Source organism: Leguminivora glycinivorella, chromosome 12, assembly GCF_023078275.1.
Source record: "Leguminivora glycinivorella isolate SPB_JAAS2020 chromosome 12, LegGlyc_1.1, whole genome shotgun sequence".
In the NCBI taxonomy this organism is placed as follows: domain Eukaryota; kingdom Metazoa; phylum Arthropoda; class Insecta; order Lepidoptera; family Tortricidae; genus Leguminivora; species Leguminivora glycinivorella.
Window position 1 is genome coordinate 8,889,231 of NC_062982.1, and position 27,596 is coordinate 8,916,826.

The 27,596-nt window shown below is 35.1% G+C and overlaps 2 protein-coding genes across 7 annotated transcripts in view; one reads left to right on the forward strand and one right to left on the reverse strand.

The window, feature by feature from the left end:
* Positions 1-27,596, reverse strand: part of LOC125232252 (rab11 family-interacting protein 4) — a 162,301-nt gene that overhangs the window by 64,745 nt on the left and 69,960 nt on the right. For 5 of the 6 annotated variants that reach the window (XM_048137903.1, XM_048137902.1, XM_048137900.1 and 2 more), the window contains one exon: positions 26,632-26,676. The exons of the other annotated variant lie outside the window; for it this stretch is intronic. In XM_048137903.1, coding sequence (XP_047993860.1) covers positions 26,632-26,676 — 45 coding nt within the window. The remainder of the gene's footprint in view (positions 1-26,631; positions 26,677-27,596) is intronic. 6 annotated transcript variants of the gene reach the window in all.
* The window catches only part of LOC125232253 (mpv17-like protein), a 150,055-nt gene that overhangs the window by 20,030 nt on the left and 102,429 nt on the right, over positions 1-27,596 (forward strand). The window lies entirely within an intron of this gene.

Below are 27,596 nucleotides of genomic sequence, written 5' to 3' on the forward strand. Positions count from 1 at the left end.
CCCCTCTAACTTTCGAACCATATGTTTAAAAAATATGAAAAAAATCACAAAAGTAGAACTTTATAAAGACTTTCTAGGAAAATTTTGAACTTGATAGGTTCAGTAGTTTTTGAGAAAAATACGGAAAACTACGGAACCCTACACTGAGCGTGGCCCGACACGCTCTTGGCCGGTTTTTGCAGTTATTCAGTGTGATACGAAAATTTAAGTTTTTTTTTTAAAACAATCTTACATTTTTTTCCCAATTTTTTCAATATTTTTTTTTAAGTTACATAAATCAATACCTTTCAATTGAAATATGTTTTGTCAAAATCGGACGACGTACAAAAAAATTAGATTTTTTTTTCGGTTTTCGTAACAGACCTCGCTACGCTCGTCGTCCTAAGGGATGAAATTATGATATCCTCGGAATTTTTTATTTTATTTTGAGTTGTACTGTCACTATGTACTTTTCTGTGTAAGAAAAATATATTATTTCTGACATTCTGGTAAAGGAATTTCAAAGTGGCCATATAAAGCAAATTTTCCCAACTTTGGCAACTTGTATCTTAAAAAATGCTAATCCGATTTCGATGCGGTCTTTAGTTTTCAACTATGAGTTTATCTGTCTTTGATTTTAAAAACCTCATATATCGACATTGTACATTTTGTCTGTCATTCTTTGAAGTTATTCAGTGCGAGACGTAAATTTACTTTTTTTAATTTTCTTCTTACTTTTTTTATAATAATTTTTGTTTAAATTTTTTTTTAAATTACATAAAGCAATACCTTTCATTTGAGATAAGTTTTGTCAAAATCGGACGATACAATAAAAAGATAGAATTTTTTTTATTTTCATAAAACACCTCGCTACGCTCGGTTTCCTAAGGGATGAAATTTCGATATCCTCGGAAAAAATCGTTTACTATGATGTCTACTATCACCATGCAAAGCGGCTTGCTTCCATCCAAAAGTGAGGCTTTTGGCCAAAAATTCTCCATAACAAGTATGACTATACCTAATTGAATTAATAATAATAAGTAAATATTTTTCCCGATACAAACCAGCAAAACAGAAATATCAAATTTGTATTAACCCCGTGTGGTGACGGGTTAAGAATTTCACCACCTCCTTTATTCCCGTGGGTGTCGTAGAAGTCGAATATGGGATATGGGTTAAATGTGGCGTAGGCGAGAGGCTGGCAACCTGTCACTGCAATGTCACAATTTGGATTTGTTTCAACTCCTTTTTGCCAAAAGTGGCACTGAAACTTCGTAGTTCATGTGCTGTGCTCTGCCCACCCCTTTATGGGATACAGGCGTGATTACATGTATGTAGTGTAGCTAAACCTCCGCTCACCTTACTTGCTTGATTAACCAACAGTATAGCTAACCCCCCTTTAAATATACCCCGTAAATTTGGCCTTGTGATCGTCTAGCGTGAATAAGTAGAACCCTTCGATGTGAACCGCGATAACCTAGATCCTTTAATGAGTATCAGCTGTATTTTTGACTAATTTTTAAAATTTTATTTATTTATATTTTAAAGAAGAATAAAGGTTATTGTAGCATAATAATATAGTGTTATAGAAGAGTATTTTATCAGATTTAGGCCTAGAAAGTTATATGTGAGAAAATTAATGACGTGATGAAGAAATTTTAGAATAAAAGTTAGTGAGTGAAACATACATGAAATAAATATTAAAAAATATTTTGGTAATCATCGGCTACGCCTTATTAGTGGATTCGAGTTGCAGGACTGCCTTGCGTTGCCGTCTGAATCCCCTAACCTGATCAAACCACTTTATCAGGCATCCTAAGCAAGTAAGCCTGAAGGGCTATCTATCTACAAACTAACCCCCTTTTATTTTGTTTTGTTTCTTTTCCCTAGCTAATCCCCCCTTTTCCCCAATACTGCTAATAGACCATAACTTCTCGATCCTTCTAATGTATCATCAAGGCTCCGAGTAGTTGCTACCACTGAGAACGAAGTAAGTCTAGTAACTCCTTGAAGCTTTTGACTTTTCATCAGTGGACGGCGCTCGCATGCCACTGGGCCCTATAACAAACCTATGCTTTTTATTCCAAAGTATAGTTTGTTTCCCTAACCAACTTGATAGAATTTACCTTGAAAAACTAGTTAGCAACACTCACTGGCTCGATGCTACATGAAGAATCAGAAATTGCTACCACAATTATTAATTTCACTCAAATAAATTAAGTAATAAGAGATTTTATAAATTACCAGTTTTACCACATATTTTAAGATAGTAAACACCACATTTAAAGTCCATTTAAACCATATAAATAGTAGTAGTTAAATTATTTCTCCACAATACACGTTGACCAATTATATTCCAAGACCAATCATAAAAGAACTTTACTTTTATAGAAATAGTGTGTGACTCTACCCTATTCCTATCGTTTTCCCTACTCTAACATATCTGAAACACAGACCGTCACTTACCATAGATCTTGTGTTCAAAATATGTACAAGTGTATCCCTACTAGAACTGTACAGTTCAGCCAGCGAAGCTGAGATAGGCAACCTATAGGCTTATGTTCTGATCCCCCCCTCTGCTCTTGCCCGCGGGCTAGGGTAGCAGAGAGTAGATCGCCCTATCCGTGTATATATCCAGTATTCTAGGACACACCAGTACCAGCCATATGGGAGACCCAGCTGCGATCAAACTTTACTTAGATATGGATCAATCACAACCGAAATCCCCAGCGACCAACGCCAGCATGGACTAGAGCACCGAGTAAATAAATATAAATATATATAGGACCCCAGCCTCAAATACTGCCGACTTCAGTGAGCAAGGATTACTCCTAATGTCTTTCTTCAATCGTGAAAGTCCTCACTTCCATCTAACAGTTGGACTCTTTGAGACCGGTGAGAAAATACGCCTTTTGTAAGTAAATAAAAGCGCCCAAGCCCTCCACTTGGAACAAAAAGACCCCTAAACGCCTCTTATTTGACACCGTAAGGGAAGAAGCGCCTAGCCGGACAACAGTCTGTCACAAACAATGATCTGGCTTATAACTTTCACAAAATAACCCCATAGAAAATTACTAAGTTCAATTTTACTGACCAAGTAAACAAACGAGTGAAGTTTCCTTTACGCGCTATAATCTAAGCTTAGTTTTGCAAGAATTACTCCCTACAAAACCAAACACAGACTTATCTCCAAGCACCAGCCATACATCGACCCAGTCTTTGTATTGCTTGACGGCACTCATGAAACAAAGCACAGAAAACTTCACTATACACCTTAATTGAAATGTAACACTACACTATAAATAGGACACTAAAATAACCCCACAACTGACAGTAAAGCAATTCCACCATAGGTCTAAGTTCAACTGTACGACGATATTGTCCCCGCACAATCAAACAGAGACACAATTTCAATGTTTACAATCACTTAGAATAATTTCCAAGTAAAAACAAACAGAGAAATAATAGCAGAACAACTTCACTCACCAGTATAACACACGAAAGCCAGAGACACTGTTAGTCTTGTAGATATTTTAAGAATGCCCCGCGTCGGCTCGCTCCGACCCTTTTATAGATTCTATCTCCGACTTCTGACTTCTGACTTCTGACATTCGACTTCCGACTTCTGACATTCGACTTCCGACTTCTGACATTCGACTTCCGACTTCTGACATTCGACTTCCGACTTCTGACATTCGACTTCCGACTTCTGACATTCGACTTCCGACTTCTGACATTCGACTTCCGACAAGATGGCTACTCAATCGTGTGCTTTGTTTACTAAGTCTTATGCCCTATGCATTAGAGTTCACGATTAACACACGGATGTTTGCTTATCAACACGTGCCGTGTGCACGTGTTTTAGAGAGAGACAGAGCTATTGATATTGATACCTATGCAGTCCAATAGTGGAGCGATTCGCAAATATTTTTACGTAAATATTATTTTGTGAAAGATTGTTTAAATCAATTTAGCAAGTGACTTCGTAAAGAAAGATCACATTTGTTCCTAATTGTTACATTGAATGATATATTCAGAAAGTATAATAGTCAATATTACTGATTATTACCTCTCTGACTTGTAATTGGAACCAAGACATAATATCGGAACGTTACGCAGCTGACAACTGTCAGTGTCAGTATTCCGTCCATGTGAACGTAGTTTGTTGATAAATACGTTTTTCCAACCTGTTTTACACCAAATAATAGTGAATTTTATGAGTGAAGACGTGACTAAATATGTGATAAACCATCAAAGATATTATTTGTTAAAATATTCAATGAAATCCCGAAGGAAATATGCACCAAAAAGTTGGTCAAGGAAAAGTTGATTCGCCGTAAGTTTTATATGTAATAACGAGTCCATTTCCTTGTCATAGACGCTTGTTCTGTTACAACTCGCCCCCGATTGGATTTCTTTTATAAAATACAAAGTGGTTTGTAAAAAAATCCAATCTCACTTAGCAAAAGAAGCAATAAAATTGAATAAAAGAATAAAAGAAAAATATCTCTAGATCAGTCGGAAATATCCCCCCATTTCTAATCGTGTGGTGTGTATTCCAATACTATGCAACTGCTAGCGACTCAGTTTTGAAATCAGCTCATCAGAATCTCGACAATGAACCATGATAACCCCTTTCTCAGAGTCCACGCATCGCCAGGGATACCAGGTTGTGAATCTGATAGGTCCTATTAACCCGTTCTTGCTAGCTCGTTCCCCGGTCGCGGCGAATATTCATTCCATCCACACTGTTGGACCGGAATAATTATCGTAATAATTTCAACGAGTTCACAATAACTTCCCACGCAATTACGAAGAAACCTTTAGAGCTCTCATTATAAGTCCAGAGCCTTCAATCTCCATTGTCGGAACTCAAACCAATTCCTCTACCTAATCACTCCAGCCACATGTTTTGGCGCATGTCTCATACTTGAATAAAATATACTGACTTAAGATCTGTTTGGATGTGTTTTTTTTTTTTTTATAAAACAAACCTTAAATGACATAAGCATGTTCCTCAACTTGGTACCACATCCTTGATCAAATGAAGAAGTTATTTCATGATACTAAACTTCACATTTTTGAATTACAAATAAGAAGGAAACAAATATTGATAAGAGCCTCGTTCTCACTAGACGATTTTGGCCCTTAATTATGTCGATTGTCAAATACATCCCATTCAAGATGAGGTGTGTGGTTTTCGTATGGGTCTTATTACCTTGTGTAGTAGTAGTCACAAAAAACTACCCTTGAAATGGGTCGAATCCAGTGGATTTTAACCTAACCAATAAGAATTTTATGACTAATGTGTTCCCAAAATTCCCCCCCTTGTTTGTTCCCCGCAAATTCCGACCAAACTAGTTTTGACCACTTTCCAGCGCTGTCTGTCTGTATCAATCCACTCATTCCATAAAATAAAACATTCGAGACACACTTTCATATCTTACATCCGTCATATCCAGCCATTCAATCTATCAAACATACATCTATAAGTATTCATCACCTCTAACTTATACACAATACACATACACTCGTTCATTCCTCCTCAATTACGCTTTCATTCGATTGTTTACAGAAAGCCAACGCTTTTAAAAGTAATCAAAATAAATAATAAAAATGAAAATAAAATTCTATAATAACTTCAAAAATTTACGTATCCCATTTTACTCCACTCTACCCTGACTCGAAGGCAAAGAAAATTTCAATTTATTTATGATAGGTTTCATTTTATACGTCTATATTTCAATTTTACAAAGTATTTATTAACCGCAAGAAATTTGACAATGTGTGAAAATTGTTTGATGCACATACTAAAAATAAAATGTTCGTACGAAGAAAATGTTACATTTTATGTTCACATTTTAATTAGAGTCAATTACTGTAAGGACACTACCCTACTTTCAATTTCCCTGTTTTTGTTTTTTTTTTTTTTTTTTTTTCAGTTCATAATGCAACATTGATAGCACAAAATGCAAAAATTTAATAAAGTACAGTAAGCAAAAAAAAAATAGTGGCCCTCCCTACTCTAACCTTTGTCTGATAAAATCGTTATGCTTAGAAACGAGGATTTGCACTGATGCCTGCCGACATCGTACAGTATACCACCCTATATAATGTAAAAAAATGATAACGCATAAATAATAAATATCACTGCTAACTGTAATAACTAAAATGAAAAATAGCTTATCCACCGCTCTGAATTTTCTAATGTCTACCCCAGGTAGACTAGATACTATATGTCCAATTATGATTATATTAAAAGAATCCAACCATACAATGAATGTTCAATACATTCTCTATACAAAAAAAATTTAAAAAAAAAATTGTTGTCCACATAATGAACCGACTTCTTTATCTAGATAATAAAAAAAAATCCGTATTATAGATTTACATCCACCATACACCACTTTATAATCCTAGGAATGAAACTACTAAATGACAGTGAAACTTTACGATGGGATAGCCAATAAGGCCCTTTATCACACAGGTCACTATAGAAATAAAATTAATTTTAGTCAAAATTTTGACTTCTACCACCCTGATAATAATAACACTGCATCTCAATAAAATTTTGAAGAACTCACGACGCATTTAAAATAATGATAATGATGATGATGATAGGAAAGAAAAATAATAATGTACCACATATGTATGCCACACTGAAAGAAAACTTTTACTAAATGGTCATTGACTTGTAACCAATGTACACATAAAATTTACATTACACATCAAGTAATATTCATAATAAACGCATATTACAATTTTGCAAAAAAAATTATTGCAGTTTTGAAGTGGTTTTCATATTTTCAATTTTTTCCCGCAAAATATGATATGGTTTTGATATTTTTTGTAAAATATAATGTAACATCAAATTTGATGTGGTTTTGATAAAATATATTCCTTTTTTTTTTCAAACTATCTGCAAAATTTTATTTTGGTTTTAATTGCCTTATGATAAAATACAAAATGATGTCATAAGTAGGTTCAAAATACTTTTATTTGATTGGATAATAATATAACAAAATAATGAATTTTTCTTGAAACGAGCTTAAAACTTGTATTGTCCTATTCTATGTCTTCAATATTGTATAACATGCCCCGAAAGTCTTTTGTAACCTCGGGCAATTTATTCCTTCTTCATTACATTTGCAGCTGCAGCAAACTTTGCAAATTGTTAACAAACACGACAATGGGCTGAGGAACTTGGTTAAGGTGTCTCTCTTCCTTTTTTTTTCTTTTCATACTTGACTAGTTCTATGATGAGTTCTTGAGTAGCTAATGATGATGATTAGATCCTGCTGGCCTCCTGGTAATATTTCAAAATTTTTCAAACTATTCTCTTCTCAGTCGGTGTCATAACCCAGGACACCATGAAACCTCTTCCGAAGACACATTGCACACTTGATCACAATCAGCATAACCGCAAAAGATCCAGTTACTTATTTTTGAACACAGCAAGTAAATTGAAACCAATGAATATTTCTTCATCTCTAAAGTTGGCTAGTCCTTATTTGTCCAATCATTGGTCAAAAAATAAAATATTGCATAAATCGAATATCATAAACACTTGTTATTTCACTAGCGTTACTAAGCATTTCACCAAATCACTCACTGAAGTTTTCACCGCATGTCTCCACTGTCCTTGCTGATCCACTATGTTCAATGACAGAAACACTGCTGTGGTAAGAATCTATCTTAGGTTGAAACTAAAGCTAAGTTATAGACGTTCCAATAAACAGAGGGAAAGATAAAATAAAAATCACAAGGTCAAAATATTTTCCAAAAATATTTGCCAACTAAGGTTGCAGGACCATCTAGGTACTTTAACCATATGAGACATACGTCTCATTTACGTTCACCTACAATTTATTTTTTTTTGTCATTTTCCTCAAATATGATGTCTGATCGCTAAGTGACTTTAATTTTTCTAACTCAAAAATTACTGCAGACTATAAAACTCCGTCTTGTTTGCTTGATAAAACAAAAATACTCGTAGGGTAAATTAACTGGGGTTTTGAACACTTACATATATATGTATTTTTCTTGATCGGCATTTCTGTTCCATTCTTCTGTTTAGTGTGGCATAATATGGCACCAATAACAACATAATCATATTGAAAATCTTCAGTAACACGTTGGTCCTATGAGCAGGTGTGAGACCAGGCTCAAAAACTCTTGCCTCTCCGTTCATTTACATCAAACAAGTCGGATACGTCAACTCTAACGTCGCACGAAATATTTCAATGTTCACTTCATGTTTTTCGCGTCCAAACTGTTGCTAACTCTGTCTACATGTACTCAAGTCTTGCACTATTGCACTAACACCTTTTTTAACTAACTAATTATGGCCTAAAACTAATTGAAATTACTATGTTTTCACTAACAGAGCTCTTCGTTTCAAAACGTAGTTAACTCTCACATTTCTCTACGTGTGATAATAAGACGTCACTAAAAATCACACATGCTCCTACACTATCAATTACACTAATTATTTGAAGCTACATAACACTATAATTTCAGTGAAATCGGTTTTCTTAAATAAAATTTAATAACTTCGCGCTCAGATTTTTTTTTCGTAAGGAACTGTCACTGTCAATATTGTCATCCTTAACCGTTTTTTTTTTTTCTTTTACAATTGTCCTTATGGGCGTATTTTCATTGTAAACACACTAATGTGTTTTTAGTAGTCACAAACATTAAATCAACAAAACAATTATTTGATATCATAAATTTAGCCTATCATAATGTTAAATATTTGACTAGTTATTAGAAATATATAATTGTTTTTTTTTTTTTCATAATTTAATGAAATCGAACGAAAACTATCGTGTAAATTTGTCAATGCGTAGGAAATCGCGTGTGCGCATCGGTTTACAAAAGTGTGACCACATTAAAAATATATTGTGAGATTCTTTAAGGATCTAACAGACGGTCGGACCGCACTTGTAAGGGGACATGTGTTAGGCCCTATTTACAAAATACCGTTCAAAATCTACACAACTTGAATAGTTTGATGTGATTTAAGCAATAGAAAATTAAATTAACAAAATATTTTGTATTTAAATACATCTATTGTATTAATTTTACTATAATGAAGTAGAGAAAAATGAAGTAAAGTTTTGTAAATGACAACACCGGACAATAAATTACTGAATTACTGAATATCTTTTGTCGAAAATTGTATGACCGATCAAGCGTACCAACTTAAAAACAATGATAGTTTGTGTAATGTCACCGATAGAACACCTTTTGGCGAAGATATATGTTATCTGTGGTTAAATTATTTTCTCTAATCTATGTCATGCTTACCGCTAATCCGCTTGTTCGCGAAAAAATGGCAGATCCGTTTTTGTTTTCTTTAGCTCATTATTAATTACGTGATCTACAACTAGAATTATTTAAATATTCGCTTTATTTTAATCTGCTTAAACAATACGACAGGCAATTCTGCGCCGACGCCGGTCATGAACCGTCCATATTCGCCATTTTGTCATTTAGCAAACTAAGAAAATGCAAACAAAACATTATTTGCCCTAAACACGCGTTACTTCTAAATAATTTTGTCGACAAAGTGAGCCTGTTTTATCAAATTGAACTCTGAACTGCAATTGCAATGTAATTTTCCGTTAGCGAAAGTGAGGTTACGAAATTGACATGACATTATTGTTGGAAAAAAAAAAACGTGAATGCAATGGACATGTGTTTTGTTGTGTTTCTCATCAAGATAATAGAAGAATTTAGTGCTCATACTCATGATCTAATGAGCAAACAGCCCATGCAAAGGATGTCTTATCGGGCTATGCCTCAATTGACAAAGTGAACCAATTGCCTACTTCAAAAGCAGCCTTGCATGAAAGGTAAGCTTTTGTTTTATTATTTGATGTGTTTTCAAACTAGTCGTCGTTTTCGAAACCCAGCAGAACATACTTGCGAACTACAACGACTAGACCGAATATATTGGTGAAATGTTGCTTATTTCATTGTTCTGTCGTCAGATAAGTTAATGATAATAAATTTCCCCACGTTACTCGTACTTTCTGACTTTCACATTGCCTAAGAGGATCTTAAATATTCTAAATGTACGTGAAATAGTCCTAACTGTCAAAATATATTTGCTACTTTCAAAGAGGTTTATATGGTTGTTTGATTTTTCAGTCAACATCTAATTGGAATTTACAATGCCCGATATTTCTACACATCTGCCACAAATTTTATGGAAAACAATATTTATAGAAACTGAACATACCTTGGTTAAACGGTAAGCATTAAAAATATGTTCGACTAATTTATTTGATCTAGGCTACCTAACTGTTCTTGGAAATTGTAACGTTGTTTCCGTACCTACATATAAACTTCTCAATTATTTTTCTGAAGCGCTGGCTTATGGGCTATGGAAAGCAATATTTGTAGGACCTCAAATGAATGTCATGACATTTAAAAATAGGCATTGAAACTTGTCCAAACTTCAATTTTGTATTTTTGGATACTTAAATAAAATTATGTAGACTAAAAATCCAGACTTAGCATAAATTTTGTTTGTGTTACAATGAGTTTAAATAGTTTATGTATTAATTTTCAGTATATGAAATGGGTAACCATCCTCGAAGAATATCAACCAGCTGTCGGCAATGTGCAGGTGGACTGAGGAATTTTCCAGTGTATCCTTTATGGACTGTACTCCGTTCTAGCACTATCCTCAAGTAAGTACAAAAAATCATAGCCACTAAACAGCTACTTTTTAAACTTAATTAACTCTACTTAGTGAGTAAAACGACTCGGCAGGAAATTTTACATAGAAACATGGATATGGTTGTTCTTCTTCTTTTTTTTTTCTTAATCATGAATGGCCTAGATAAATATAAACAATCTTAATGATACGTATTTATAAATAAGATTCCTTAAACATACATACACCCTTTTTTAACTAATCTTTCAATATGTACAATTTCAGGTTTTACCCGAGAGGCCACGCTTCAGGTTGGACCGTCTTCCATATATCTACTGACTTCATATAAATGAAAGGTACTTATGTTTTATTATAATAACACGTTCTAATTATTAAATTTAAAAGTGAACAGCTCATGGCATCATTATCTAGAAAATTGAAGTGAAGCGTAAAACAAAACGGCGAGGCATGAGCGACCGGATAAAAATCAAACTTAACTGACTCATCATCATTTTATTGGCTAAGCAAACTTATTACTAATTTATGTCCTAGCTCATGTAGATATGAACTGCTAGGCAGGGGTTCTCAAACTTTTTAATATATTTTTTTTTTCTTTTGTAAATTTTGTTGTATGCATTGTTTTTTCTGACACAATATTTCTCACGGGCGTGTCTTAGTTCCAAAATTAAGCGACGCGCCCCCGTGAATAGATAAATGAAATAATATTGAACCCAATTTGACAGAACCCCACTCTAAACAATACCCTTTTCTTACTCTTTGTATATGAATATTTCTAATGTCTGACTATTTCCTTTCAGTGTACTAAGGACTCGCTGATCTGCACTACCAGCTCATGTTCAACGTTACTGAACAACAAAGTAATCCGACAATCAGACTGGACCCGGTCACGTTAGGTAAGTTTACATTCCTACTGCGTACCACATACTACATACGATTTCTGAACCTCAGTAAAATATGGTTTTATAGTAGTAATGGTGCTTATTATCTATGCCTACTTAACAGGAATATTACAAGTTTCAATCAATTTTCATAAAATTATTTGAGCAATTGTGACAATGATCAAGCAGTGGTGGAGTTAGGGTATGGCGAGGTACGACCTCCCAGATGCTGGTAATGCTAATATTTCGTAGGATATGTTTGACATGGTTGTAATGAAGTACAGTATGTTGGCATACTCCTGACTTGTGTAATATTGTATAAAAGCTGTGTACACAATCTACCGAACATAATGATTGTATGGTTTTACACTTACTATTTTAGACTAGCCTACAGCTTATCATGTGAGATAACGAACTCATGTCATATGAAGCTATTGAAAATCTTGTTTATACATACATACTTATTTGTATTACTACAGTAAAAATATATACATATAGAAAGTTGAAATTCGTACAGTGGATTTAATTTATTGAAATAATTGGCAGATATAGACTACGGTGACCTCTCACCATCAAGAGGGACGTATGCTTGTTTACTACGGATGGAATATGAAAATATATGATGACTTATAAGCTAATGAACTTAAATTAGTCCTAATATTATTTATACCTATATTTTAACAGACAGAAACCTGTTCTTCTCATGGCTGCACTACAGTGACAATATTTGGTACAAACCGTACAAACAATATGCCAAATTATTGTATGATGTATGAAATCCTGTCAGCCAAATTTTAGATTATAGAGTTACAACTGAAATGCAAACAAGCCATCCATCGAAGGATGTACTTGTCATAATACCACATGCGTGTAGCTATTAGCAGCATTCATAGAAAAATGGCGGAATGCCACCTACAATTTTGTACTTCAGCGCGACAATAAATAATCGCGCCCCCATAGCAATTAGACTAGAGCCTATCTTCTTGTATTACTAGGTCTTAAATCTAGGGCTTAGGTATCCTGGATTATTTTAGGAAAATAACCTTACATCTAGACTGTAGTTATCCTGCCTATGAATGAAATTCTGTATAACAGGCGCCTACTAAGAATATACATATCAGAGTGTTCATGGACTATATAAGACAGCATCGAAGCTGCCAGACGCTGCGATGTGAAGCGAAAATGTGATGTAAAGCTTTCAAAATAGCCCTGAAGATGGCAGAGCCTGTTAAGAAAATATACTGGGCCTATAGAGAACTATTTGTTTTAACATGAAATTCTATTGCTATTGTACATAGTGTACACACTTATGTTTCCAATTCCGATTACTAGGTGGGAAACTCTTCTAAACTACTACAGCTCCGCGCCTTCTTTTATTTTAGGTACATGAATATTTTTTCTATAAGTACCTAGTATTTTACGTACTAGCCCTGCCTATCCCACAGCTAGAAAAACATACATTAAGGCACAGAATAAATAATAGTACTACACATAGGCGCAAGGAAACGTTAAGTTGCGCCAAAGCCAACACTTGCTACGTAGCAATGCAACCAAATGGCCTAATCGGGACGATGTTTAACCACTACGATTATGAGCTAATTTCCTAGAAATTAATTTTGTCTAACTTTACTACACTACTTTAATTTTATTATTTTATTTTTACAGATACCAGAGGAAGACGAAAATATAATTGATTCTGTACTGATGCATGACTTCGCTCGGAACGCGGCAAGAATTAACAATGGAAGAAAATACTACAGACGTGTTTATTAACAATAAAGTTATTTTTGTTTTTATGAAATAGCGATTGAATAAAAATATTAGGTATATGAGTTTTATTTAGAGATGAAATAAGTCAGGAAATACAGCACACCCACTCGTTTTCACAACAACAAATGTAGCCTGGTAAGGCTAATAAAATAAGGTTATTAAAATTCTGGCTGCTCGGCACCAAAAGTAACCTTGCAACGGCTACTTCCTATTATTTATTTGTAAACCTTGGTATCCAAGATGTGTTCTACAGAGCACATCTTAGATCCCTTGGTCACGGAACCAAATGTAGCTAAACCTCCGCTCACCTTACTTGCTTGATTAACCAACAGTATAGCTAACCCCCCTTTAAATATACCCCGTAAATTTGGCCTTGTGATCGTCTAGCGTGAATAAGTAGAACCCTTCGATGTGAACCGCGATAACCTAGATCCTTTAATGAGTATCAGCTGTATTTTTGACTAATTTTTAAAATTTTATTTATTTATATTTTAAAGAAGAATAAAGGTTATTGTAGCATAATAATATAGTGTTATAGAAGAGTATTTTATCAGATTTAGGCCTAGAAAGTTATATGTGAGAAAATTAATGACGTGATGAAGAAATTTTAGAATAAAAGTTAGTGAGTGAAACATACATGAAATAAATATTAAAAAATATTTTGGTAATCATCGGCTACGCCTTATTAGTGGATTCGAGTTGCAGGACTGCCTTGCGTTGCCGTCTGAATCCCCTAACCTGATCAAACCACTTTATCAGGCATCCTAAGCAAGTAAGCCTGAAGGGCTATCTATCTACAAACTAACCCCCTTTTATTTTGTTTTGTTTCTTTTCCCTAGCTAATCCCCCCTTTTCCCCAATACTGCTAATAGACCATAACTTCTCGATCCTTCTAATGTATCATCAAGGCTCCGAGTAGTTGCTACCACTGAGAACGAAGTAAGTCTAGTAACTCCTTGAAGCTTTTGACTTTTCATCAGTGGACGGCGCTCGCATGCCACTGGGCCCTATAACAAACCTATGCTTTTTATTCCAAAGTATAGTTTGTTTCCCTAACCAACTTGATAGAATTTACCTTGAAAAACTAGTTAGCAACACTCACTGGCTCGATGCTACATGAAGAATCAGAAATTGCTACCACAATTATTAATTTCACTCAAATAAATTAAGTAATAAGAGATTTTATAAATTACCAGTTTTACCACATATTTTAAGATAGTAAACACCACATTTAAAGTCCATTTAAACCATATAAATAGTAGTAGTTAAATTATTTCTCCACAATACACGTTGACCAATTATATTCCAAGACCAATCATAAAAGAACTTTACTTTTATAGAAATAGTGTGTGACTCTACCCTATTCCTATCGTTTTCCCTACTCTAACATATCTGAAACACAGACCGTCACTTACCATAGATCTTGTGTTCAAAATATGTACAAGTGTATCCCTACTAGAACTGTACAGTTCAGCCAGCGAAGCTGAGATAGGCAACCTATAGGCTTATGTTCTGATCCCCCCCTCTGCTCTTGCCCGCGGGCTAGGGTAGCAGAGAGTAGATCGCCCTATCCGTGTATATATCCAGTATTCTAGGACACACCAGTACCAGCCATATGGGAGACCCAGCTGCGATCAAACTTTACTTAGATATGGATCAATCACAACCGAAATCCCCAGCGACCAACGCCAGCATGGACTAGAGCACCGAGTAAATAAATATAAATATATATAGGACCCCAGCCTCAAATACTGCCGACTTCAGTGAGCAAGGATTACTCCTAATGTCTTTCTTCAATCGTGAAAGTCCTCACTTCCATCTAACAGTTGGACTCTTTGAGACCGGTGAGAAAATACGCCTTTTGTAAGTAAATAAAAGCGCCCAAGCCCTCCACTTGGAACAAAAAGACCCCTAAACGCCTCTTATTTGACACCGTAAGGGAAGAAGCGCCTAGCCGGACAACAGTCTGTCACAAACAATGATCTGGCTTATAACTTTCACAAAATAACCCCATAGAAAATTACTAAGTTCAATTTTACTGACCAAGTAAACAAACGAGTGAAGTTTCCTTTACGCGCTATAATCTAAGCTTAGTTTTGCAAGAATTACTCCCTACAAAACCAAACACAGACTTATCTCCAAGCACCAGCCATACATCGACCCAGTCTTTGTATTGCTTGACGGCACTCATGAAACAAAGCACAGAAAACTTCACTATACACCTTAATTGAAATGTAACACTACACTATAAATAGGACACTAAAATAACCCCACAACTGACAGTAAAGCAATTCCACCATAGGTCTAAGTTCAACTGTACGACGATATTGTCCCCGCACAATCAAACAGAGACACAATTTCAATGTTTACAATCACTTAGAATAATTTCCAAGTAAAAACAAACAGAGAAATAATAGCAGAACAACTTCACTCACCAGTATAACACACGAAAGCCAGAGACACTGTTAGTCTTGTAGATATTTTAAGAATGCCCCGCGTCGGCTCGCTCCGACCCTTTTATAGATTCTATCTCCGACTTCTGACTTCTGACTTCTGACATTCGACTTCCGACTTCTGACATTCGACTTCCGACTTCTGACATTCGACTTCCGACTTCTGACATTCGACTTCCGACTTCTGACATTCGACTTCCGACTTCTGACATTCGACTTCCGACTTCTGACATTCGACTTCCGACAAGATGGCTACTCAATCGTGTGCTTTGTTTACTAAGTCTTATGCCCTATGCATTAGAGTTCACGATTAACACACGGATGTTTGCTTATCAACACGTGCCGTGTGCACGTGTTTTAGAGAGAGACAGAGCTATTGATATTGATACCTATGCAGTCCAATAGTGGAGCGATTCGCAAATATTTTTACGTAAATATTATTTTGTGAAAGATTGTTTAAATCAATTTAGCAAGTGACTTCGTAAAGAAAGATCACATTTGTTCCTAATTGTTACATTGAATGATATATTCAGAAAGTATAATAGTCAATATTACTGATTATTACCTCTCTGACTTGTAATTGGAACCAAGACATAATATCGGAACGTTACGCAGCTGACAACTGTCAGTGTCAGTATTCCGTCCATGTGAACGTAGTTTGTTGATAAATACGTTTTTCCAACCTGTTTTACACCAAATAATAGTGAATTTTATGAGTGAAGACGTGACTAAATATGTGATAAACCATCAAAGATATTATTTGTTAAAATATTCAATGAAATCCCGAAGGAAATATGCACCAAAAAGTTGGTCAAGGAAAAGTTGATTCGCCGTAAGTTTTATATGTAATAACGAGTCCATTTCCTTGTCATAGACGCTTGTTCTGTTACAGTAGTTATGTATGTATTTAGAGTTCGTTTTACTTAAAATGTAAGTGTCATTATCATATCTGATCTAAACACGTTGTATCATAGAAATTTATCTCCATGTAGGTTCTCATTAACAATGTTAACTGTCATAATTATCATAAAACCGCACTGACTCTTCATAGAATTATGCTTATAATTTTATGACGTAGACGTTTTACCGGCATCGTGTTGGTTTATGGTAATTGCACTAAGTATGATTTAAAAAGGGGTAAAAGTATAAAATATACTTTCTACTTTATGCTTGTAAGTATGATTGGTATCTTTATGCATATTCAACCTTATCTTACTATTTATGTGCAAATGTGTTTTTAGTCCTGATAAATCACTTACTTAGTGGAGATCCGGGTTCGGTTCCCGGATACGCCATCAGTGGGCTTGACCGCTTTTTATTTAGTTATGGTATCTATTTCAGTTCATCACTTATTGTTAGTGCATGGTTTGTGACATTTGCGTGCCTAATGTAATGTTTAAAGGTTTTTTACTTTCAAAGAAATTAGAAAATTAAAATTACGAGTACATTTTTTTTTGATCAAAAAGAAGTAATTTAATCTCCTGTACATTTTGATACAAAATATAAGTTAGTTAAGGTGTACTCGGGTAATTCCGAACGTCAAAAACCGTCGGTAAATTCCGAAATTCAAATGATAATCACCCTTTATTCCATAGTTTAACGACGGTTTTTGACGTTCGGAATTACCCGAGTACACCTTAAACGAAATAGTGTTCTGTTTTCTTCGCTGGTTTGATTGATTTAATTCTCAACAAGAAGGAAATACCTATACTTATTTAAAATATTTAGTCTAACTATAGAATATCTACGTGTATTATAACCATCAATCTGTTGTCAAGTTGTCAACACATTATTATATCCAGCAGCATATAACACCCCGCTACCCCTTAATTAATTCACTCTTTATTAACCTAACACTACCTAACTTAAGTCCAAATTGTTAGCCCTAATTAAAACAATACACTATTAAAAATTGGCCATTAAAACAAATACTGTGATCGTCTAGTAAGTGGAAGGACCCCGTAGTTGTGCGTAGCAATCCAGATTCTTTTTACCTTTAGGAACTTGCTATTAGGGTTAAATTTAAGTTGATAAAACTAAGTCAGTAATATATTCACTTGAGGTATAATAAGCAGAGTGAACGACATTTGTGAAAGAATTTAGTGCGTTGAGATAAGAGTGTGAGAGATAGGTAAAATTGTGTAAGGAATATAAATACAGGAAATATATTAAAAATATATACAAGACATTATTTAAAATGGGATTAATTGTTTCCGACCCACGAGTCCCTTATACGTAGGAATAATAGGTGTATAATATAATATAGCCTATTATAAGGACCTCGCTCGAGCATATGGACAAACCAGGTTGCTAGTTCAATTTATGTTTTATCAAACATTGAACAAATGGGATCCTTAGAACAAAGGTAAACTGATGTAAAGTGTCTTTGCACTACTTAAAAATGTACTACCATAGTAGTAGATATCAAATAATTAGTCAAGGACCCTTTAATCCCGGTATAATTTTATATGTTTTGGGATGTTTCTGCAACCAAGTCCTCTACCGTCAGGATGGAAACTGCTCTGCCTACCCCTGGTCTATCAAGGAAACAGAATATCTATTTTGATACCCATTATTGGGCCTATTCATTGACCTTCTTTTGATACTAAGACAAATACTTCATTGAACTAGCCCTTCGAACGACAAATCCCTAGACTCACACGCCATCCCATATATATATTTTGGTTCGGCCTTAGCCATCGAAAGTTGTCCAAGATCCCAAAGTATAAATTCTATATGCGTGCAATTTCCCACGTTCCGAGTATAGTGGTCCATTGCTTGACATCGTGTTTCACTAGTCAATGCTAGAATTGTTTGATTTCCCAGACAACATTATCGTTAACCATATTATGAAAATGGAATGATGATTCCAAAGTCTGCCAATCTCGAGGCCAGTGTCAATGATTCAACTTTTGTGAACAATCTTATTTTTATATCAATGATTCTCCTTGATAGCGACAGGATCCTAACATCCATAGATGTCCTATGCCTCCCTAGTATTTAGTATTAGTATTAATTCCCACAAGTTATCCTTTAACTCTAATAAAGTTTACATGTTAAGAACAATAAATAAAGTTATTAATCCTACTTTCATTGAAATAGCAAAATTATCTTACTTAGGAATGAGACAATAGTATAGAAATCCTTCTAAACACCCAAAGAGATTCTAGCTAATAGAATGTGTATGTACATAAAGTAAATATGTGTAATATTTTATGTATCTATTTTGTTACATGTAGTAGTTGTATTAGAGATACTCAGATCCTAATTTTAATTAATAATATTCCAAATTAACCGTTAGTGTTAATTGTATGTAATAAATAAATCGAAATTTGAACGACTTCAAATAATTTCCACATAAATATAACATTCATGAATATCTTGTTCATATGAAATGAATAAGTACCACTATTAAAATTATCACCTTCAGATAATAGCACTAATCTAAAATTACAAATATAAACACATTCAACATAAACAATTTGGACACTTACTTGTAGTCTTCAAGTCTATTTTACCAAAATACCTTCTCGCCAGTCTCCAACCTCTCAATCTTGTACCTCAAGTCCGCTTCTTACTTAGACTCCTGATGTGTTCCTTCAACGATTCCTAGTCAAATGACTCTACCTAAACCTCAGATGTGAACACCTCAACGTTCCCTCGCCGAATGATCCCCTCTGACGCTGCGCTCTGAGTTTTATTGTCCCGATTTTAACGCATGCGCTGTGTTGTTAAATGGCAAATAGTGCCTAATGTGCCGGATGTGCCAGTTGTGCCTAAAACGCCTATTGTGCCGGTTTTGCCTATTGTGCCTAAAACGCCTATTGTGCCGGATTTAATTCCGAGAATTTCTATTTTTAATTTGTTGGAATTCCATTTTGTATGTAAGTTGTTTTCGTTTTATTTATTTGCAATTTTTAAGTTTTTATCTCTGTATGCATTTGTTTCTAAGCATAAAATTTATAGATATATCTTATGATTTGAACCGAGGACTGTGTGGTCCGTTACAAGCAGCAGACGTTACTGTTCGTGATCGTAATCTCTCAAGCAGAAAATTAAATAACTACACACCTAATGTGAAATCGAAACTGACTGACACTCTTCGCTAAGTCCTTTCTTCTTTGTATACACTTTCATTAAGATATACATACATACATACATACAATCACGCCTGTATCCCATAAATCACAATCAATCTGTATCATTAAGATATAATTCAATAGATTTAGAGTACTTAAACTAAGTTGGTTCCTAACTATTTTGATAGCCCAGCCTACGCAACGTGTGATGTAAAATTCATTGTTTTATAAAAGGTTGGCTTATGGAGCATTCCAGGGGCTATCCCGTCCGTACAAACGCATCATGTTTCGTGTGTTGTTATTTTTTTTTCGGCGTTTAAAGAATGCAATCAGTTTTCATAATTCTGCATATTACCTCAGAAAAAGACCCTTTTACCCCAGCCAATTTGGAGAAAATTCGCGTTTGTACGGGACATTGGTGAACTTTTTCATGAAATGCTCCTTATGGCAGTTATGGCTATGAAGTTTACGGAACCCCTGATAACTTATATTATCTTGCCTGTTCGAATGACTGTTTCATTCAGGTTTGGACTGTTAAATTAAAAACTAATTTCATTAAAAAGTTGTTAACTTGACCTTTAAGTCTATACTGAAGTAGTCAAGACTCTTAAGACAAAAATGGTCAACCGTCATAAAACCGCCTTTTCATACAAAAGTAGTCTTTAACTATTCTATGTTCAATCAAAATATTGACAACATTCCCCGACATTTCGTTTTCGAATGTTGGTACGGACAATTTACGTGTGTTTATCAGAATTAGGGCATGCTCCCGGTATTTTCCGGTTCTTGATTTCCCGGGAAATCCCGGTAATTTTATGGTGGCGAAAGAACCGGGACAAAAATTTAGGAACAACCGGTGCTTCCGGTTCTTTTCAAAATATCCGATTTATTCATTTTTTTAATTGTATCTGCATTTGGATTTGTGCGTTGGCATTTTTAGTATTGTAACATGGCAAACCTGCATGTTGCAGTCGCCGCGCGCACTGGCCGCTAAGAAGAAAAAGTACGGCCATATCACGCGTCTTTTGTTTTTTTGCACAAAATTTTCTCTGCCGGGGAAGGCTCATATTCATTTCAAGTGCTAATTATTTAATTGCATTTAAAACTTGTGAAATACTTCTATTGTAAAAACAGTGTGTTTGTGTTGGGCTGCCTCTTATGCAGGTACTTATAATTGTATAATATGTGTAAATAGTTAAGTTTAATCGTTTAATGTTGAAACCTAATCCAAGTCTTATTGTACGTCACTGTTTCGCGAAAGCGAATAAGGCCTGGGCTAGGTTCCGACTGCAGACCTAAGCACGCACGATTGTTGCAGCCCTTTCTTCTACTTTAAAATTTAAGAAGAACTTTGCTGAACGTCGCTGCTTATACTACTCAGCGCTGGAACATCTTCAGCCTGGCCCCGTAGCCGAATGGCATTTCTCCGACGCCAAACGAAAGCGATACGCCGCTGGCTCTGTCGCGCCAATACGCAAGCGCGATAGAGATAGATATCTACTAGCGCTTCGTTTCGTGAGCGTTTCGTGAGCGATTGTGCTATTCGGCTAGCCACCCTGTTTCTGTACAACTCGCGCAGTGGCACCTGCGGACAGACCACGTTATACGGCTAGACGAAGACCAGCAGAAGGAACGTTGAGGCCAGTGACGATCTTTTACTACCTACTCGCGTACTGACAGATATTACCCATTTTATTGTATATATTAGTTTATATATTATATTGTTTACTTGAAGAACCTTTGTTTCATTTCTCCGCTGACTAGCCGGCTACAGTATTTGTAAATAATTAGTAAAGTTGAATCTGACGATAAATATGATATTTATCGCAAATAGTGCAATTTGCAACATTGCTTGAAACCATGGTACTATTGTACATCCTTATATAACGTGAACAAACCACAGTAAAGAATTGTTTAGGGCAAGAATTTGTTAATTATTTCCAATCCAATGTGCTTATTCTCTCAAAACACTCAGACGGACGCACAGAGTCGTGACATAAGGGTTCCTTTTGAATTTTTTTGCTATGGAACTCTAAAAACACTAAGAACCGGGAAAGAACCGGGACTCCCGGTTCCAGTCCCATTTAGAACCGGGAAATGAAATTCTTGGAACCGCTTCGGTTCTGCATGCCCTAATCAGAATGAATGCTAGCCATAACAGTACACTATGAGAAAATACACACGGTCAGTCCTTAATTGTTTTATGAATGCCCAACCTGTCGTTTGTTTGCTTGTCGTTCACATCTAAATCTGACGTGACGCGATGACTCATTGACAATCTCAAAATAGTGGTGGGTGCATTGTTTCCAGTACACAATACTATTGCCGACAAACGCTCAATGTATCTACTAGAATAAAGGCTAGCACTTATTTTGAGAACTTTAAAGGAGGATGTTGAAAAGCAATTGGTTTATGAACGGTAAAGTTAATGTGGTGGAAGTCATACCGACAACTAGTCTGTAGAATCTGTCGATTGACACGCACTTCAGTCGAGGACTGTCATTTCAAAAGGACTTACTTTTATATGGTTTTAGTAGAGATATAAGCCCTTTTTGAAATTTGTAGGTACAGTCCTGATTTATCTATTTGTGAACTATCTTCTAATTCCAACAATAGTGGCTTCCTACGTTATTTAATAGCTCGTGAAAGTTTATTGTATAAACTGTTCAGTTTTACTTTTCTTTTTACGTGTTGTATTGTTATGAGTCTGGTTCATGATAGTTCTTATAGGTTTAAATGTAAACATTTCTTAATTACGTTTGAAAATAAACAAAAAAAAAACTGCTATGGCTGAAATGAGAGCTACACGGTTTAAAAAAAAGTAGAATTTTGTTGTATTTTAGGTAAGAACAAGCGAAATCCAAATTGGTATGGGTATATACTTATGCTATTTATGAAAACGTAAGGCAAAGTAAAAAGAATACGAGACCAGTGATAATGATCATGATAATGATGTTATATTATATTATGTACCTATTTGCTTAAATAGGTATGAAAACAGAAAAGAGATTTCAACTAAGAAATACACCCACGTTAAACTTGATCAACAGACCCTGGCACTCATTGAAAGTTTTATTCGCACCAACTCCAAACATTATTCTAACTTTATCCAAGAATAAAGATAAAAAAGTCAACTCATGGTTAGCTTAGACCGGTTAAACAACATGCTAAACATCATTTTAACTATAGCAAGGACCATTTAATACTAGACTGATATAGTCCATACAAAAAAGCGTACCCCTGAAAAAAGCTTAGTTTTTGCTTTAAAACTAGATGGCGTTGTTTCGTAACCCGGGAGTGGAAAAAAACATATTTTCACACATATTTTAACTTGTTTTTATATTATACTATGAATAACTATCAAAAAACTTTATTTTAATATCAAAATATTGGCTCAAAACACAATTTTTACAAATTATATATTTTTTGGTTGGCCTCGACGTAGTTGTGATCGCTTCGCTGGCTAAGTTTGTTCGCATGTTGTCTAATTATTGCCAAATAAAATGACTAGATGACGTTGGTGGACTAGGAAAATGTCACATCCGTTTCGTTGTTCATTAATATAATATACTTAGTGATAATAAACCTATATGTTAAGCTCAAATACGTTCAACAAAACGCAATCATTGTGCCAACAGATGTGACATCTGACATCCATGTCACATCACAAATGTCATTGTATGATTTATTGAATATTCATAATATATGGATATTAAATATTTTAGAATCGCAGCAGCAATGCGAGTAGAGATACAGAATTAATAACTGTATAAATTAATAATTGTATATGACCAATGACCTCATTCATAAAATTACCAGTTTAGGTGACAGAAGGCGAATCCAATTTGTAAACATTAAATGTGCTAAGGAAAAGAATCTTTCCGATTTTCAACGGGACACGGCTGAAGGGGCGAGCTGGTTTCGACTGCGCCCATGCATCTCAATTGTCCAGAAAGTTCATTCGAAGATCATTTTGCTTATAATAATCTGAGTAATCACAGTGAATGGTTTGACAGTATTTCAGCTAACATGTAGAGAGACTTGCTAGCTTCGTCGGTCAGGCTTCGTCTTGGACACAACGCGGATAGTTAGGCCGCCAGGTGTGGCACTTTGGATTACGTTTTTATAATAAATTAATGATAGTTTGTATTGTTTTGGTAATATATTGTTTGGTACTCGTATAAACCTAAACTGAGATAATAAATGAATAAAAGGAAATAATTAGTGAAACTCTGACATAAGTAATAATTAATGAGACTAAATGCGTTTTCACATTATCCGATCCGATATCGGATGTAGGACTGATACCCCATACATTACAGGCGCTATCTTGGATTTTTTCCATTTAAATCCTTCCGACATCCGATATCGGATCGGATAATGTGAAAACGGACTAAGACAATATATACCTTGTTAGTGTTATATACCTATGCCTATGTATATCCCACCAAAAACATTCTGTAAAAAATAGCCGTCTCGATGGAGCTGCTTGTTTAATCTCTAAACTACAAGTACATAAAGTTCCTTACTGCGATTTCTTTATTATTATAGTTAACTAGCCTTTGCCCGCGGCTTCGCTCGCGTTAAATTCGAAAATCTCTCCACAAACTTCCATCCTCCATTCTAAGGAAGTGGGGGGATATAAAAAGAGACAAAAAGTAGCCTATGTCACTTTCCATCCCTTCAACTATCTCCACTTAAAAAATCACGTCAATACGTCGCTCCGTTTTGCCGTGAAAGATGGACAAACAAACAGACACACACACTTTCCCATTTATAATATTAGTATGGATGTTGTGTGACTTGGCCGTTGAAGTGTAGCGGTGCTGGCGACAGATTGGTGCAATGGTGTCATGGAGCACCTGGTTATAAACTTCTTTATACCCTTGTGTATAAAGAAGTTTATAAGTTTCATATTCGATGGTCCGAGCTAAGGTTCGTTCGACGACCTTTTTCGATTGTGTGTCTGTTTTTACGCGTAAGTACGCGTAAAAACCGCTGCGCATAGTAGTCGACCATCCAACCCGTACTTGCTCGTACGCCTATCACCCACTTGACGTCGCGCCAACACTTTATGGAAAAAGCGGGTTTTCGACAACTACCAATAAGATTTTAAACATTCAAAAATCTTCAATAATACTCAACTGTTTCGGTCGCACTCGTTCAAATATAGGATAGGATTGGTATGAGCGAGACGGTCAGGAGATTGATTGTCAACATGATATCTATCATAAACACCGTTCGAAATGGCCTCATTAAAATCTAAATTTTAAATATATTGAAAGTAATATTACTAATCATTGACGTCACGCTCAAAATGAAAGAGATAGAAAATTTGACAGTATGGTACTCTTTTGCATGATTGTCATAATTCAAAATAAGAACGATGGCTTGCGTTGTAAACAGGGACTGAAACATGACACGGGCCCCTAGCGTCATCTATATACTTTTCACTGTATCACTTGTAATGCCGTTGAACTACCGCGTGCGTATTTAAAAAAAAAACGACATTTTTATTCAAATGACACTCTTAGTGACATCTAGTGACATAGATTTACGGCTGCCAACGGGGTACGGTATTTAGTATGGACTCTGCTGGTCCTTTATAATCGTCCTTGACTATAGTGATAAATAATGTAGTTATGTAATTGTTTTACAAGGGAATAAAATTGTTGTTTAACCGCTCTAGCTAACATTGAAACCCAATTAAGCGAGAAATTATAAAATTGAAGTAGCGAGACTTGAATTTGCTAACTCGACAGATGTTTCACTACGAATATGTAGGTATAAGTTGAAATTAGCGCCATCTGTCACAATTTTAAGAACTTCACAGTCATTATAATACATAATGATCATTATAAACTGATTTTGTGATTTGTGTATTTTAGCACTCTATGTTTTCTTATTCTATGGAAAACACGGAGACTAATAAACACAAAAGACTAACAACTCCCGTACAACACTGCGTGTTCCAATATTGTTGTATAGATGGCGCTATCTTCGTTTCGTTTGCTTATAGAAAATCACCCAACATGTGTCCAAAATCCTCCAACTATAGTCCAAATACAAAAAAAAGAGATCATTATTTTTACAGTGCTAAGGCAAAATTTTCAGAAATGCGACAAAATTTCTGACAAAACTGAAACATCGTTATTGACACTAATAGTTATTTGTTATACAAGGTTGACTGGAAGAGATCCCATTAAGGGATAAGTCCGCCTACATTGTATATTATTGACTCTGTAACCACAGAATATATAAAGGTACAAGTAGTATAAAAAATTAATGTAGAATATATAAAAGTACAAGTGCTGTAACTGTGTCTCTTTTGTTTCCTTTATGTACAATAAAGCTTATACATACATACATACATACATACATACAAGGGGGCAAAGTTGTTGTTTAACCACACGTGCCAATATTGATATCTGAGCAAGAGAAAGATTCCAATATTGAACCGCGAGCGTAGCGAGTGGTTTAAAAAAGTGGGATCTTGAGCGTTGCGAGGGTTTCATCAAGGCACAAACGTTAAATAAACTTTGTCACCGAGTGAAACACAAAAATGTTCACCACACCATCACGAACAAAATGCTTTACACTCTTGTGGATAAAATGCAATTTTGATATCTGTTTTCGAATAGCAAAGTAAATCTTTACCAGTTGGTGTGGTGAAAAAGTGTCTGCATGTTGTGTATTGAACATTTGGACTAAATTGTAGAATTGAACCATGTTGAGTGGTTCTACAGTATGGAAAGGCAAGCAAAAAAAAAAGAAAAATAGCTTACTGTCTCATAGAGCCCCATCGCCGATGCGGCAGGTTCTCCTGGTGGCTACGGACAAAACACAGTGTAAGCGAACAAGCGGTGCGAAGGGAATCACACGAAAACACGCCAATAAGAATGAGGTTGACCGTCGAACTACACAGTTATATAACAGATGGCGCCATCATATTACCGCGGCAATCCTTAGGTGGACCTTACGCTGTGTATCAACAGATCAATATAAGAAAATCATAAATCTGAGAAATTCGTTTGCCGGCCTTACACAGTCTGAGGCTTTCATAATCTGAAAAAAACGTCTCAAATTATTGAGACTACGTGAGAGCGGTCAAAAAATTGTTACACCATAGATAATCTAAATGTTACATTATTTCATTTCATGTTTTTTGTCATTTTTGGTTCTGGATGTCATAAAACAAAACTTGAATAAATTCTGCTAGCGCCATCTATGTAAAATTTTGACAGTTGCCAATCCCATTTGTGGATGTTTCATCATTTCCAAACAGTTATTCATTACAGAATTGTTGTCTTAGAAAAACACGAGTCCAGGTTTCGGTTTTGCACCCCTTCTACTGTTAATTACTATTTGATTTCATGTAGGTAATTAATTAAGTAGGTAGGCAGGTAATTTTAACTAATTGCGGGACCAATGGTATCCATAGACCAATTTGGAAGCTCCCAACCAAAGAACAGAAAAGTAAAAGCACCCAGGAAAGAGAAAATAATGTACGTTTTCCACATGAATATAATATGATTCTCTATGATTTTTAAGTAAAAAATAGCCCAAAAAGTGCTTACCCACAAACCCAGATACTTATGGCAGTTTTCGCGTGAACTCCGATAAACTCCGAGCAACAGAAAAAACACAGAAAATAAAACAAGCAACTAATAATTATAAGTAGTAAACTAGCATGTTTTAGCAGTAATGTAATACTTATAACTAATGATAAAAATAATAAGATTTATATTTA